At 33.9% G+C, this 18,084-nt stretch overlaps 1 protein-coding gene across 11 annotated transcripts in view; it reads left to right on the top strand.

Moving 5' to 3' along the window:
• Window positions 1-18,084, top strand: part of Chd9 (chromodomain helicase DNA binding protein 9) — a 238,395-nt gene that overhangs the window by 159,051 nt on the left and 61,260 nt on the right. For all 11 annotated transcript variants that reach the window (XM_010629542.3, XM_010629534.3, XM_010629538.3 and 8 more), the window contains 5 exons: window positions 5,853-5,974; window positions 9,540-9,783; window positions 12,787-12,963; window positions 15,506-15,649; window positions 15,762-16,017. In XM_010629542.3, the coding sequence (XP_010627844.1) occupies window positions 5,853-5,974; window positions 9,540-9,783; window positions 12,787-12,963; window positions 15,506-15,649; window positions 15,762-16,017 (943 nt within the window). The remainder of the gene's footprint in view (window positions 1-5,852; window positions 5,975-9,539; window positions 9,784-12,786; window positions 12,964-15,505; window positions 15,650-15,761; window positions 16,018-18,084) is intronic.

The following is an 18,084-nucleotide window of genomic DNA, read 5'->3' as shown; positions in this document are numbered from 1 at the left end:
AAAAAAAAAAAAAAGAAAAAAAAAATATATATATATACACACATATATATATTTTCTTTACTTTTAAAAACCAAGTATTTCTCCAAAAATTATGTAAAATTTATCTACTTCCATAGTAGCTTTTTCCCCCCTCCTTCAGGGCTGAGGATTGAACCTTAGATCCTACAAATGCTAGATAAGTGTTCTATCACTGAGCTGCATCCTCAGCTGTATAGTAGATTTATTTTTTGGAAGAAACTTTTATGTAGATATTCTTAGAGATAATTAGAAGCACTATTATCTTATTGACAACATCCGTATCCTGCTTCCAATCCTCTTGAATATATTATTGATTTTTTTAGTCTGTTGGTTCCATTGTAGGGCAGCATGGCAGAAGAGAATTCATGGCAGTGCAGGCAGGAAGCAGCAGCCTTCCTTCTTGCCATTTTCATTCCACTCAGGCCAAAAGCCTATTGCTTGGTGCAACCCACACCCAGGGTGGGTCTTCCCTCTTCAGTAAATCCATCCCAAATCCAGAACTGTGCCAACCCAGTCAGTGCACTAATCCAATTATCTCACATCAGTGACCTGTATCTCGCACCTGTGATCCAGCCACTTCCCTTAAAAGCCGCACCTAGGAGCACATGAAGATTTGGAATACATCTAGATGCAAGCCATAATATCTCTAATGGTAACCTAACTTTTGGCCTCATCAGCTAAGCCAATAATGGCGAACCTTATAGAGCTTTCAATGATACAAACGACCTGCTGCAGCATGCATGCCATAGGCTTACCATCACTGAACTAAGCTATTTGTTTAAATCAGTGGTTGTCTATAGAAGTGAATATCAGAAGCTCTTAGAGCTTTTCAAAAATTTGAGATGCTTCAGATATATTGTTTTATCCTTGGTAAATGGAATTCAACCAATAGAATTAATCACCTTAATAATGTAAAATCAATAACAATGCTAGTCTATCATATTTAAATGATATAGGTGAGTGGTGTTTTTACTAGTTTATTATTAAATAAAATAGCATACAAATCATTTATAACTATATCTAGAAATTCTGTAAATGAAATTTTTCCCTGTCCTACACTAATGAAATTTCATTATTGTTTTGCTGAAAAGATACCAATTCAGAATATTATTTAATATGGAAATTATTTTAATTATTTAAAATATTTCATTATTGGCTTTTTTTTTTTTTGTGGTATTTTGAGACAGGGTCTCACTATGTAGTTGAGACTGACCTGGAACTTACTATGTAGCCCATGCTAGTCTTGTACTCACAGTGATCCTCCTGCCTCAGCCTCCCAAGTGCTGGGATTACAGGTGTGCGCCACCATGCCCAGTATCAGTTGGCTATTTAAGAAATGTTTTCTTAGTCTGGGACTGTAGCTCAGTAGAAGAGGTCTTCTCTAGCATCTGCAAGGCCCTACATTCAATGTCTAGCACCAACCAAAAAAAAAATGGCTTTTAATAAACTTTGATGGTATTAGGTAGCAGCAGAGCTTTGTAGCCAGCTTCTTCTGTATGCTTATAGCACGTTTTGTTTTTCATTTATAGTCACCAGACATCCTGATCATCCTGCCAATTTTTAGAATTGTATTTTTATTCATTACTAAAAATATATAATTTTAAAGCAACACAATAGGAAATCTTTTATCTACACCACAGAAACTTACTTATCCTATTGATATCTAGCCCCTATTACATATGGGGATAGGACAGTATTATTTCTCCATCCAGCAACTTCCAGGGAGTTTTATCTTAGCTAGATTGAATTCTATTTAGAATAAATTTATGGCAACTTTTTGTTCCTGTGGAGGAATAATTATATTTGATTAAATATAACTATATGTAAATAATTATATTACTTTGAGAAATGGGAAGAAAGTAGCTAAAGGTATAGGAAAGATGGGATGGGTAGGGGAAGGGTAAAAAGCGAAAAAAAATGTGAGATAATGAAAAGATGGAAATAAAGTGGTTGTAGATGGGGAGGGGAGGAGGGGGTAAAGGGAGGGCAGGGACAAGGGGAAAAAATGAGAACCAAGACTTGTCATGTAGAGGTACAAGATCCCAACAATGAATGTAACTGTACTGTATACCTAAAATGTACCAATAAACTCAATTAAAGCTGAAAAAAATAATTATATTACTTATAATGTTATTCTTATATGCTTCTAGATTTCTTTTCAAAAATACTCTGTACCATGAATATCAAAGTGGCATTATGTAAAAAGTGTTACTCACAAATTGTTCTTCCCTGTTCCACTAGTAGGGTAGAGACTCCCCCCAGAAGCAACCCGTTTCCACTAAGTGTTGTGAAGCCAGAAAGCAAAAGAAAAGTTGATCATGAATAGCACAAGTTTATTCACTGGCCAGATAATGTAGAAACTGGAGCCTGACCTACCATATCTACTCCTCAACCCTTTGAAGTTGAGGAAGCCATAGATATAGAATTTCTAAATATGAGGGATGGCCAGGCATAGTGGTGCCCAGCACTTGGGAGATTGAGGCAGGACCATCACCTCAAGTTGAAGGTCAGCCTGAACTACATAGCAAGGCCCTGACCACCCCAACCCCCCAAAAATGAGGGAGCAAGATAGACAATTAAAGGGGCGCAAGGTTCATGTCTTTTCTGGAAATGGTCTTGAAATTCAGGCAACACCTGCTTTCTTTTGTTCCTTGCATGATTCATTTTGGCTAAGGTCACGGCACTGAGGAATATGTCATTTAGTATGCAAACAAAATTATAACAATGGGGTTAGAACAATGAAATGGGCATCTTGGACATAGCTAGTTTGAATTGATCTGTTTATCAATAACCCTGGGCCTTAAAGCAATGATTTGGAGGGGAGTACTAGGGAACAAACTCTTCCTTGTGAGGCAGGTGTGGTGCCACTGAGCTAAATCCCCGGCCCCCATAATGATTCTTAAAGATAAGCAAACATAGTAGTTGCCAAGAGTTCAAACAGGCTGCCTAATTATTTTCCCGGTCAATTTTTATAGTCAGTTTTTTAAAATGTATCAAATAATCTGATAAGGATCATTCATCCTTTTTAAAAGTAGCTTTTTTGAGGTTTAAGTGACATATAATTAATCACACACATTTATACTGCACAGATAGATGAATTTGACATATGAAACCATCATTATAATCAAGATAATGAATTATTACTTCCTTTTTTCATGTGGTTCCACTGCCTGCCTTGCAATCGCAAGGTCCCAAGTTCAATCCCCAGTACCAAAAAAAAATTATTTTCATGTGTCTTTATAATCCTTTTCTCCCACATTTTTCTTCTTTTCACACCACTTAACATTTCCAGGTCACTTTATGTCACTATCAATTATTTTTCATTTCCTATTATTTTATGTATGCTTTTTTTCTTATGACTTTCATAGCCATAAGTATTTTGAGATTTATATCATGTCATATGTCAATATTTCACACCTTTTTTATTACTGAGAAGTACTTTTCATTCACCCCTTGATGAGTATTTTTCTTGGCTATTAGAAAAAGTTCCTGTGAACATTAGTTTATAAGTGATTGCACAGAGCTTGTGCTTTCATTTCTCTAGATACCTGGTATACAGTGAATGGTGAGGTCATGTGGTAGGTAAACGTTTAACTTTTTAAGAAACTACCAAACATTTTTCTAGTTGGTGGTAATATATTTTACACTTAGCAGTTGTAGAAGGTCTGTAATGATGTTACATTGTGGCTTCCATCTGCATTTCCCTAGGATTTTCATTATCTTTTTTGAAGAGGGGAGCTTTGTACTGCGCTGCATTCCCAACTTATAAAAATTATTATTATTAATTGTTGTGTGTGTGTGTGTGTGTGTGTGTCTGTGTTTGTGTGTCTGTGTGTCTGTGTGTGTGTTTTGTGGTACTGGGGATCGAATTCGGGTCCTTGTTTTGCGAGGCAGGCAGAGGAGCCACTGAGCTAAAAGGCCCTAATTATTATTATTTTGATACAAAATCTTACAAAATCACCAGGTTCCCCAGGCTGGTCTGGAACTTTGAAAGCCTGCTTCAGCTTCTAGAGTGCTGGGATTACAGGTGTGTGATCCCACCATTCAGCCTTACTTTTTATTATCAGCATTGTCTTTACAAGAGCAAAAGTTCTTAGTTTTGGTGTCCAGTTTATCTATCTTTTCCTTAGGATCATACTTTTTATCTATTTAAGAAATCTTTATGTAACCCAAATTCATAAAATTTTTCTGCTGCTTCTTCCAGAAATTTTGTAATGTTAAGTAATATTTAGGTCTGATCCATTTTGAGTTGGTTTTTCTATATAGTTAATATATGAATCAAAAATCATTTGTTCATGGTATGCAATTTTTTACAACTTCTTTTGTCTTGCCTTTCCAATTTTGGCAAAATCAATTGACTAAATAACTGATCAGTGTATTTCAGAACCATCCATTCTTTTCTACCAATCTGTTTTTCTATATCTTCCTATCCATTCTGCATAGTATTTTTTGTACAGCTTTTATAGTTCTTCAGATCAGTCAGTGTAAGTCCTCCAACTTTATTTCTACTCTTCCTCCCCGCAACATTTTTTTGGCTGTTTCTGATACCTTGTACTCCCATATGCTTTTTTAGAATTAGCTTGTGAATTTCTACAAAATCCTTGATGAGATTTTGATTAGACTTTAGATAGTTTTTAATTTACTGGTTTTATAAGCTTATAAGAATTATTCCTAAACATTTCATATTAGGTGCAAATATAAATTGTTTTTTAGAACATACAGTGGTACCTTGGTTCATGGACTTAATTCTTTCTATGATTCTGGTACTCTTGTATTTATGATTATTGCAACAATATGGAATACCATTGATTATTGGAGATTGATCTTGTATTCTGTAACCTTGTTAAAATTACCACCAAGTTTACCTCTTCTATACATGTCTCAGGATTATGTTTTGTATGAATAAAGTTAGTTTTAGTTCTTTCTTTCCAATCTTGATGAGTTTCATTTCTTTTTCTCATTTAATTATACTTGTTAGAGTTTCCATTACAATGTTGATAGAAAATAGTCACACTGAACATTTTTGCTTTATTCCTGTTCTTGAGGGGAACACTATTTTTTACCTTTCAATATGGTGTTGGCTTTGACTTTTTCTTTGATATGCTAGCAGGTTGAAGAAGTTTTATTGGCTTCTACTCAAATTTGATAAGAGCTTTATTAGGAACAGCTGGTGAATTTTTTCAAATACATTTTCTACATCTGCTGAGATTATCATTTTGTGTTTTTAAATTTGTTAATCAACATTAAGTTTGAATCTTAACCTACATTTTATTTTGGTGAAACATTACTTAATCATATTATATTTTTTAGATTCTATTTGGTAAGAATTCTGTTTAAAAAATTTTTTTTTAATTCTGTTAAGAATTTGTGTACCTCAGCCGGGCGTGGTGGCTCACACCTGTAATTCCATTACTCGGGAGGCTGAGGCAGGAGAATTGCTGTGAGTTTGAGAACAGCCTGAGCTACATAGTGAGTTCCAGGTCAGTCTCAACTACATAGTGAGACCCTGTCTCAAAAACCCCCCCCGCCAAAAAAAAGAATTTCTGTACCTCTGTGGATGGGGCATATTGAGCTGGAGTTTCTTTATTAATGTCTTTTCTTTATCTAATTATTATATTAAGGCCTCATAGAGTGAACTAGGAAGTCCTCCTCATTTTTCTGAGGAGTCTGAGTAGAATTAATTTCATCTTTAAATGTTAAGTAAAATTGCACCATAACACTGTACACTCTTAGGCATCTAAGAGTATTTGAAAGGCAATACTTTTTGTAGTAAATTGTGTGAAATATTTACATATATGATATATGCATCAGTCATTTTTTACTTTCCCATAAAGGACCGTCCTCCCTCTAATATTTGGAAGAAAATCGATCAATCCAGGGACTATAAAAATGGCAATCAACTCAGGGAATATCAACTGGAAGGACTCAACTGGCTCTTATTCAATTGGTACAATAGGTATGTGGTATATTTTAACAGAAAAACTTTTTTGTGCCCAAATATGTTAAGTAAAACAGATACTGATGTTTTTACATTATTATTGTCTGAAGTTTTCATGATTTTACCAGAAGTTACCTAAGGAAAATATGTAAATTATAGTACATGACATAGACTGTACTTTCTTCCTTTAAATGTACATTGGTCAGAGGTATGTTGATTAATAATTAAATCTGAAATAACTTTCCTAGAGCCCTAAAACATCTATATTACAAATGTTTTTCAACTTAGCAATTTATACCACTCTGTCAGTAATTGGTTCTGGTTAATTCCCTCTGAACATGTTACTCTTATAGGAATTAGATGTGTCTATTATTTAATGTATTTATTTAATACAAAAAGTCAGGATTGCTGCTATTGATGCATAACATACTACTATTATTGGTCTTTTTATATAAATTTAATTTTTGGAAACTTTAATTGTGCTGTCAACTTTGGAAAAAGTTATCCCAGTTTACTGTGTTGAGTTGGCATTATACAGATATTAACAGCCATATTGGTCTAGAAATGTTAATTTTTTTCCATTTGTACAGTCTATAGACTCTTGTAAAAAAAATTCATTTTTCCTTTAATGTTGCAACCTCTCAAGCCTATGAAGTAATATAATATTAAATCTTTTTTTTTGTACAAGGAATCAAACTCAGAACTTTGCAGTTGTGAGGCAGGCAGCATATAATTTTGGTACCGGGGATTGAACTCAGGTCCTTGTGCTTGTAAGGCAGGCCACCTAACCGCTGAGCTAAATCCCCGGCCCCTCCATTTTTTAAATTGTCTATTTCAGATTTCTACCTCTTCAACTCCTTTATCGCAACCCTAACCTTTCATTCTTGTTGTATGACTGCATAATAGAGAACCAGAGAAGATAGGTTTCAATTTCTTCAAAATTCTTTCGTGCCTTTGTATCTAAGGTTACCTCTATCCATGGTCATTCTTACCTCTAATCTTTTTTTTTTTTCTGTGAGTTTATTGGTACATTTTAGGTATACAGTCCAGTTACATTCATTATTGGGATCTTGTACCTTTACATGACAGGTCTTGGTTCTCATATTTTCCCCTTGTCCCTGCCCTCCCTTCACCCTCTCCTCCCCTCCCCCTTTACAAACACTTCATTTCCATTTCTTCATTTTCTCATATTTTTCTTACCTTTAATCTGTAATCAAAAGTTTGAAAAGCCTTCTTTGGGACCAAGATTAATCGTGTCACTTCAACTCTTAACATGAAGTCTCCAGTCTTTTCAGAACTTAATTTCTTGATTTTAGTTATACTGATTTTAGGTCTTTAAGCTATCACTGAAGACTATTGCCATTTCTTCAATCTATGAACAAGTTTGGGGTTTACCTATCTAGAAAAGATGACATTTTCTTGATTTTGCTTTTCCCTCTAGCTACTTTAAGGTCTCCTGGTAATTTCCAAGGCAGATTTCTAGATAGAATAGCCCAGAGTTGCTCTCTCCATTTCCTCGTCTCTTTTATCCTGTTGTAATTTGGACCTTATTTCTGCTCTCCTCTCTGAAACTCTTAATTTTCCAGTCAGTGGGATTGTCTTCAGCCCTATCTTACCCTCTGCTTCATTGGAAAGAAATTGCCACTTCTCCTTTAAACTCTCCTCCTGAACTAACCTCCATCAGTTTCCACATTGTGACTTTCTCCTAGCTCTCTTTTACCTCAGTGACTGTTGCTTTCAATAAACTGGTAGTTCCTTTTTCTCTTATTTAGATGCTTTTCCCCTGGTATTCTTTAGCCCTTTTCTCATATTACATGTTTGTTTTTCCACAGCCATACTCTACCTCCCACTCTCGAGGCTTCACCCATAACTTCTGCCCCACACCTACATTAACTTCCCTCTCCACTCCCCAACGCCTACCCCATGCTTGGGATTGAACACTGGGCCTTATACGTCGTAGTAGGCCTTATACGACTGAGGTACACCCCAGGCCTACTCTAACCAATAATATTAAACCTTAAATTTTTAGCTCTTGCTACCTGAATGTCCAACTCAACATTTTTTTTGCGGGGGAGGGTGGGTACCGAGGATTGAACTCAGGACCTTGCACTTGTGAGGCAGGCGGCAGAACCACTGAGCCAAACCTCTGGCCCCAACTCAACAATCAAACACAATATATATATACATAATTAATCTTATTTCTTGTTTCTTACATATCAAGTTTTTCTTCCTCCATATTTTTCATCTTGATTTATAAGAACATAATTCATTTAGTTACCCAAACTGAAATCTGGTAGTTTGTTGTTGTTGTTGCTGTTGTTTTTGTTGTTGCTGTTGTTTGTACCAGGGATCAAACTCAGGACCTTGGCATTTGCCAGACAGACACAATGCCACTGAGCTAAATCCCCGACCCATGGCAGTCATCTTATATTCCATACATCTGGTTCTGACAAGGCCAGTTCATTCTAACTCATTCTCTTCCTTCAAACCATGTGTTCACATATTCTTCCCTGCACACAATACTTTTCCCAGTTATTATCCCAATTTCTGGTCAGATCCCTCTGTACTATCCATAATAGCACCAAAATAAAGCTTAAATACAAACCTAACTTTATTGAATTTCTGAATGATGCCTAGTATATTCTATTTATGACCCCTACTTATATTGCTTTTTCCTTTCTTTATTTTCCTGTTAAATATATTAAGTAACTTTTGGTCTCCTCGTTGGTCATGATTTTAACACTTCTGCTCAATTGCTTTGCCCTCTGGCAAAACCCTACTAATAATTAACCACTCTAAAGAAATTCTCTCATCTTTTCTATCCAGAGTTTGTTGTTTTCTCTTCTGTGTTTTTATGATAAGCTTTATTCTATTGAATCTTCATTGATCAACATATCAATCATCTGTGGAGTTTATTGTAGAATGATACACGATTTGATTCTCCTCAAAACACACTGAGTCAGAATGTATCAGGGAGGGACTTTGATATTCATATTTTTTCAAGCTTTGTGCCTCCCCGCCAGGGAATCAAACTCAGGACCTTGGGCTTGCGAGGCAGGTGCTGCCCCACTGAGCTACATCCCTGGCTGCTTTCTGGCTCTTTTAATGCATGGCTAAGGTTGAAAACCAGTACTACACTTGTACTTCTACAATAGCACTTTGCATGACTACTTATGTATTTGCATGTCTGCTTCTCTAATAGAGACAAGTGCCTGGAAGGCAGAAAACGTGTTCTATTTCTTTTGTATCCCATCTTCTCATTCTGTTCTGATATAATAGAGGGTATTTAAAACTGCTTCCTGAATAAATATTTGCCTTGCTCTTACCTTTTCATTCTTTTAAAAAGTCAAATACTTTATGGATAATACCTTATATTTTGGAGCTCAAAAATGTTTAGTTTTCCCTTTGCAGGATTATAATAATACTATAACCATGTGTTTACTGTGCCCTTCAGTAACTTTTATGTTTTTATAAATTCAAGTAGTTTTTTTTTATCTTTGGTTTTATTGTATTTTTATCTTTTAAAACATATCACAAAGATAATACCAAATGTATGCATGGATGATATATTTGTTTATTTCAGACGAAACTGCATTTTAGCAGATGAAATGGGTCTGGGCAAAACCATTCAATCAATTACATTCCTCTATGAAATCCTTCTGACTGGTATAAGAGGACCTTTCCTGATTATTGCACCACTTTCTACCATTGCAAACTGGGAGAGAGAATTTCGTACATGGACTGATATCAATGTGGTGGTTTATCATGGGAGCCTGATTAGCAGACAGATGATACAGCAATATGAGATGTACTTCAGGGATTCACAGGTTTGTTGCCGATGATTTTGCTTGTTTGACAAATGAGAAGTAAAAAATTAAACATTACATACCCATAACTGTGAAATTTAGTATCTATTTTAACTACATACGTAAGTCTTATGTTAAGCTCTTCATCATATTTATCTTATAATAAGTTGTAGCTAAAAAAGCTATGACAAAATTAAGTTTACTGCTATATTTCTCTATAATGGAGTATGTTGATTTACAGAAATATGATTGAAATTACTAATAATTATTGGTTTAAATATGCATTAAATTTATTTCTAGAAATAAATCTGTCATTCTCCTTTTACTTTTATGTTTAAATTTTCAGTGAATACTGAGTATATATGGAGGTGAGAGTATAGGTTCTCTTTTTTTATTCAATGGATTTTGACTTTTATTATTTATCTGTTCTTTTGAAAACTACCACCTTTATTCTTTTGGAGTCTGTCATCTCAGTTTGATTTTCTTCTTTAGTGTTTTATTATTCTGGATCATATATTTGTAGAATTTTAAAGCTATATGTTATTAAAATGAGTTATTGTGACCTAATTGTTTACAGAAAGCACAACAAAAATCTTAATACTTCAAGAGATCTTCAACAAACTTACCAAATGTGTGTGTATGTATATATGTAATGATTTGGGTGTAAATATGGTTGTCAAAGAGCTGAGTTTTTTATAATAATAAAATGATACAGTAAAATGAATAGTGGATATGAAATGTCATATTTTTAATGGTAGATGTTGTAGATTTTAGGACATTAAAACTGAAGATATAAATTTCAAAAGATGGTATTTCATGTAATAAGCTAAATAGAAATAACTTTTAGAGTTAAGTTTTACAAATTTATTTTAATGTATGTTGATTGAATATTTTCTTCTGCTCTTTTCAAGTTATCAAACAGGTTAAAATCACAGTAATAATACTGTGCTAAAATTGCCTCAATTGTTCTGTGGCAGATTACAGTAATAACTCTAATGATCATAAATATTCGTAGGGTATAATGCTAACAATTTCATATATTGTTTCACTTAATCTTGGTAATGGTATCTTGTAAAATAGATAATTTTTTTCCATTTCATATATGAGAATATTGATACCTTATATAGATTACCCTTAAATCACAGAATAAAACTGAGATTAATTCACCAAAGTCAGTCAGACTCAAGAGCCCTTTTTACTGAACATTAAGCTGTAACTTGCTTGAATATATCCCAGGATTTTCAGAGCTGTGTAAAGCCCATATATTTGTACTTTATGTTTAATAATGTTGTGCTGGAGCACTTACTCAGCCTAGTGGCCATTGAACGCAATTGGTATGAATTAATCTAAAAATTAAAAGCTAAGTTCAAATGCACAATGATTCTTTTAATACATAATAGTTTTTTTAAAATCTCATTTAAACACTATCTCTTCTTAGGTTCCTGAACTTCATGGTATATTACATCACCACTTACTCCTTCTTAAGCTACTTGTACCAATTCCTTTTCATCTACCCTGAATCTAAATTTGCAGTGATCCAGGTCTCAGTCTTAAAAACTGCTCTATATCTGTATGCATTCCTTCAAAAGTTTCATGCATATATACAACTTTAAATTACATCTGTATTACTAATAATCCCAAATCTATATCAGCAACTAAATTTTTTGCTAAATATCAGATTCATGTCTGAATGCCTAGTGAACAACTCCACTTGGACATATTTAATAAACACCTCAAACTTAACATATTCAAAACCAAAATAATGAACTTCTTCATGTTAGCAAACAGCAACACTATAGTTAAAATTTTTATTGTCAAATTTTAGTTTTCTCTTCGTCTTACTCCGTACCTATCACTTAAAGAAATTCTGTTGGTTATAACTTGAAAGCACAGTATATCTAAAGTCATCCACTGTCACAACCTCCAGTGATGGATCATTATAGCAAATTTTTAACTTGTCACTTTGATCTTGGCCTTTTCAGACTGTTTCCACCAAAGCAGCCAAAGAACTCTGTTAAAATATCTTCCCTCAAATCCCTTTAATAGGTTTTTGTTCAGAAAAGAAACCAAAGTCTTTATCACAGCTCTCAAATTCCTATACTATTTGTGTCACCACCCTACCCCCCATTTAGTGGGTTTCATTCACTGGCTTTCTTGCTATTATCTGAATATTACCACAATATTCCTACCTTAGAACCTTAACATTTGGTACTTTTACCAAGAATGCTTTCTCTTCCACATATCTAGATATCAACTTGGCTTCTTCCATCATGTTCAGATCTTGGCTCCTGTGTCATTTCTCAGTAACCAGTCTATGTAAAATTTCAGTGGTTGCCTCTGACCCCACACTTTTTATTCTATATCCTTTTTTAATTTTTTAAAGAAATTATTTTCTTATTGGCTGGTCCTCCATTAAAATAATTGTAATATAAATTATATTTGGATAATTGTTTACTGATATATCTTCAGCATTTAAAACAGAGATTGGTATATCAACACTAAATAAACATTTGCTTACTAAATTATATGGATAACCACCTTTAATATTCATTACTTTTTGAACCTAAAGTGATTATGGTTTTAAATTAATTTAAATTTTTCTTAAAACATTTTACCAAAGAACACTGTGTATTATTTTTGTTTGTTTATGCGGGATCTTACTTCACAATCCAAGCTGATCTGGAATTCATTGTGTAGGCCAGGCTGGTCTCAAACTTGTGATCCTCCTAACTCAGCCTTCAGAGTGCTGACATTACAGGCATCCAGTACCACACTCCTCTGATATAATTTTAAATTATATAAATATGAAGTCATGCCTTTTAACAGTGTTATTGAAAATATAGCAGTCTAATACAGTTTTAATGTTAAAACTCCTTTTAAGGGAATGTCTGCGCTTGCATATGTAAAACTTTCAGTTGAAAATGGTTTATAACAAATGTCATTAGATACATTTTTATGCCATTTGGCAGGAATAAAGTATATAATTACAAATTATAGCATATTGCTATGTTTGATCATTTCTAGGGACGCATCATTCGAGGAGCTTACAGATTCCAAGCTATCATTACCACCTTTGAAATGATTCTTGGAGGCTGTGGAGAGCTTAATGCAATTGAATGGCGATGTGTGATTATTGATGAAGCACATAGGTTAAAAAATAAAAATTGTAAGCTTCTAGAAGGTCTCAAACTCATGAATCTGGTGAGTATTTTGAAATCATTGCTGTGATTTAATTTTGTTTTCTAACAATATGGACAGTCTGATAGTGAATGCTCTTCAGGGAAGAATGGTAGAATAGTACTAGGATTGAACCCAGAGCATGCACACTGAGCTACATCCCCAGCTTTTTAAATTTTTTATTTTCCTTTTTCTTTTTTTGGCACAGGGACCAAACTCAGCATCTTGCACTTGCGCCACTGAGCCAAATCCATGGCCCTTAATTTTTTTCAGACAGTGCCCCATTAAACACTAGATTACCAGGGCCGGGGATTTAGCTCAGTGGTTCTGCCGCCTGCCTCACAAGTGCAAGGACCTGAGTTCAATCCCCAGGACCAAAACAAAAAACAAAACAAAACAAAAACACTAGATTGCCTAAGCTGGTTCTAACTTCAGTCCTCTTACCTCAGCCACCCAGAATGCTGGGGTATTAAAGGTCTATGTCACCATGGCCTGCAAAATACTTGTTTAGAAAAAATTTAAAATGTAGGTATATCTAGATCCTCCTGGTGATAAATGAGATTTCTTTTTCTGCTTTCATTAGTTACAGAAAAAGAATCTCTTCAGTTTTCTGGCACTTAAACATTTTAGCTCTTTCTTCAAAAAAGCTTTAGTAATTAATTTCTAAAACTGAAAAAAAGAAACTTTTGTAGATGTGTATCATTGAAAAGAAAGTAAGTCCATAAGTTTCAAGTCATAAATTATTTAGTAGTCATTTCATCAGTTGCATTATTCAGATCATTTACAATAGACAAAGTTTGCATACAGTTCTATATACTTATATTGGTTATAATAATGGAATTTTGTTTTTGATTTTTTTTTTTTTTTTGATACTGGGTATTGAACTTGGGACCTTGTGCTTTTGAGGCAGGTGGTAAAACCAGGGCTAAATCCCCAGCCCTGTTTTTAAAATTTTTATTTGTACATGTTTTTAGTATATAATGATTAACATTCGTCATGAAAAGTTGATACACGTACATAATATATCTTAATTCTTTTCTACTTCCTTTTCCTTTGCATCCCTAACCTTTCCTTCTTGTGGTATTTCTTATTTGGCTCTTTAAATTGTTTGTGCTTTTATTTTGTCATATAAAGAGAATCCATGTGATATTCAAGGTACATCCATTTTCCTACAAATGACTCAAATTTATCCTTCTTAGTGGCAGAATAGTACTCCATGGAATATAAATACCAAATTTTCTTTATCCATTCATACATTGATGGACGTATAGGCTACTTCCAAGATTTCACTGTTAAGAGTACTGCTCCAAAAAACATAGGCATTCACATGTCACTGTGATAAGATATCTTTGGCTCTTTTGGAATATACCTAGATAGAAATACCCAGATCAAATAAAATTTCTATTTTTAGTTTTTTGAGGAATCTCCATACTAATTTCCATAGTGATTGTATTAGTTTACATTCTTAGCAGAAATATAGAAGGGTAGCCAGGTGTGGTGATATATGCCTGTAATCCCAGCACTCAGGAGGCTGAGGCAGGAGTATTGCCACAAGTTCAAGGCCAGCCTGAGCTACATAGTGACCTCAGGGATAGGCTTGAACTACAGATGAACTACAGAGCAAGACCCTGTCTCAAAAAAAAAAATTTTTTTTTAGAAGGGTTTCTTCTTCTTAGTACATTTGCTTCTTTCAACTGAAAGTGTTTTTTAATCTTTGGAGTTATACTAAATATCACATCACTAGTATATCAGCACTTAAATGATCATATTTTGTGCTATTATATTAAAGTTACTCTATATTGTTACTATTATGTTTGTTTTTTAATTATATTCTACTTTGGGTTTTTGGTTTTTTGAGACAATGCCTTGCTACATAGTTGAGGCCTGCCTGGAACTCACTATGTAGTCCAGGCTGGACTCAACTCAGCAATCCTCTTGCCTCAGCCTCCCTGGTGATGGGATTACAGGCATGTGGCACCACACCCAACTCATTAGAAGCATATTCCAGTCAGCCCTTTACATTTTTTCATTGTAGTCTCAATAATTTCATAATCTATTCTTGTATAAAAAGTTAAATGAGGGGCCAGGGATTTAGCTCAATGGTTCTGGCACCTGCCTCAAAAGTGCAAGGACCCAAGTTCGATCCCCAGTACCAAAAAAAAAAAAAAAGTTAAATGAGGTCATCCAACACAAAGAATGAGCACTATTATGAAAATTATTGTATCAGTGATTGAAAACATAAGAAGCAAATTACCTTTTTGTTCTGAAAAAGCTCATTTCTTTGAGAAAACCTAATGTATGCTTCTTCAAAAACATTTAATAAGTAATTAAAAGCTATTACTCATAGTTAGCTAATACAAGATTGATCAGGAGTTTTTTTTTTAAGTGATTTGAAAAGTAGAGTGCTGAAAATTTAGGGGTAGAGATGACTTAGAGTTGCTTCTTCAAAAACTATGGTCAAAAAAAATTTTGCTTTTCAAACACTGAAACTTTGGTAACCTGAGTCAGCTTTTATATAATTTAGAAAATTGTGGTATATGAAATGAATTGTACTTGCTTTCTATAGGAACACAAGGTGCTTTTGACTGGCACTCCTCTCCAAAATACAGTTGAAGAACTCTTCAGTCTTCTGCACTTTCTGGAACCCATAAGGTTCCCTTCTGAATCAACATTTATGCAAGAATTTGGAGATCTGAAAACAGAGGAACAGGTATACTATTGCTTTTTGTAAATAAGCATACAGATCTATTATTGAAATTATATTCTGTGTATAGAACTGAATGTGTACTTGTGTTATATATATATTTTCATGTTTTATCCAGGTGCAGAAACTTCAGGCTATCCTGAAACCAATGATGCTAAGAAGATTAAAAGAAGATGTAGAAAAGAAATTGGCACCTAAGGAAGAAACCATCATTGAAGTAGAACTTACTAACATTCAAAAGAAATATTACAGGGCTATTTTGGAGAAGAACTTTTCATTTTTATCCAAAGGCGCGGGACAAACTAATGTACCTAATTTGGTCAATACTATGATGGAGCTCAGGAAATGCTGTAATCATCCATATCTTATCAAAGGTAGCTAAAATTAATTCCACCAAAACACCATTATAGCTGCAGTGGCTGTTCAACTCTTCTTTCTACTGTTCTGAGAAATTACGAGTATTTTAGAAGCAGATTCAGTGCAAACTGCTTTAATGTAGCGTCTAGTATTAGCAGACCAGTTTACAAGACCAAGAGTTTTGTTCAGTCTATCTTTTTTTTTTTTAATTGAGTTTATTGGTATAATCTAGGTATACAACACAGTTACATTCATTATTGGGATCCTGTACCTTTACATGATAGGTCTTGATTCTCATTTTTCCCCTTATGTTCAGTCTATCTTGAAGTGGAATTCTCATCCATTTTAATTCTCCTCATGAAGAAGACATCAAAACCCATCTTTGAGCTTCTGCGTATGCATTTTTTTCCTAGTTTCAGTTTCTTTTTTCAGGTTTTCTGTTGCAGTAATGAAAAGTTTTAAGGTCTTGTCAGATCCTCTATATGAGTTTGTTATGGACAGTGTTTGGCATTTTTTCACTTACTCTAGAGAATATACACCTCATTTATTTACTTATCAGAGTCAATTTATATTTCCCTTGCAATCCCTTGTGCTGGCTAGAGAGAATAAGGAAAAGAACACAGAGAACCTCTTTAAGTCTGATCTTGATTCTCTGAAGCAATTTTGTATCAAGAACTTACAACATGATTTCCCTTTTAGTGTTTCCTCCTTTGTTTGTTTAATCGCTAGAAAAATGTTCTTAGTCATATCTAGATCAGTTATCAACCAATGATGATAACTATCATAATTGGTATTTAAATATTAGAGGTTTGTGTGTGTGTGTGTGTGTGTTTGTGTGTATTTCACTTACCTGTGATATGAAAACCATTTTTTGAATTAAGTTTATTGGTACATTTAAGGTATACAATATAATGACATTCATCATTGGAAATTTGCACATTTACATACTCCATCGTGATTCTTATTTTTTCTCCATTCCCCTGCCCTCCCTTTAAACCGTCTACCTCTCCCTATCTACAAAGACTTTGTTTCCATTTTTTCTTCTTCTCATATTAATTCCATTCCCTTCTTTCTTTTCCTTCCAGTTTCCCTTTCCCCTTTGCACCTTTTCTTCCTATTTCACATTACCTGTTATACCTTTTACTCCTTATTTACAATTTCAGTGTCTCACACTAGAGAAACTATTGAGTATTTGCATAAGTGTCCTATTTCGCTTAAGAGTATGGCTTCATTGGGCATGCATTTAGCTATAAATGTCTCTAGTTTCTCATTCTTTATGGCTGAGTAGTACTCCATTTTATATATTTTTTCTTTTTATTGAGTTTATTGGTACAATCTAGGTATACAATACAGTTACATTCATCATTGGGATTCTGTACCTTTACATAATAAGTCTTGATTCTCATTTTTTCCCCTTGTCCCTGCCCTCCCTTCACCCCCTCCTCCCCTCCCCATTTACAAACACTTTATTTCCATTTTTTCAGTTTTTCATATTTTTTTCCTCTCCCTTATTACCTTTCCCCCACCCTCCCCTCCACCTTTCCCTATACCTTTAGCCCTTTACTTCCTATTTCATATTATTAATTATCTCATTAGGATCCTGTGTACTATTATAGTTTTTCACACCAAAGAAACTATTCGGTATTCTCTGTATGAACATTAAAAATAGGGAATCCTAAAATAAAACTAAAAAGGAAAATAAAAGAGAAAAGGCAATAATGTAACATTAAAATAGTCCTTAATTCTGGAGATGAAAATGGTCCCTGAACATATTCAAATTGCTTCTTGCTCTTATAGTCTTATTCTTTTTTTCATTATTTAGAGAATACTTTTCTGTAATCAAACCCACTTAGATATGACCTTACATATTTAGTACAATGTATTACCCCTGTACACATGGAAAAAAAATAAAAAATAAAAATAAAAAAATTAACATTTCTAGACCAATATGGCTGTCCATTTCTGTACAATGCCAACTCAACACAGTAAATTGGGATGACTTTTTCCAAAGTTGGCAGCACCGTTAAAGTTTCCCAAAATTCAACTTATATATATATACATATATATGTATATATATACTTATA

Source organism: Fukomys damarensis, unplaced genomic scaffold, assembly GCF_012274545.1.
Source record: "Fukomys damarensis isolate Sample0158 unplaced genomic scaffold, DMR_v1.0_HiC HiC_scaffold_32, whole genome shotgun sequence".
NCBI lineage: Eukaryota > Metazoa > Chordata > Mammalia > Rodentia > Bathyergidae > Fukomys > Fukomys damarensis.
This window is presented reverse-complemented; position numbering and strand designations above follow the sequence as displayed.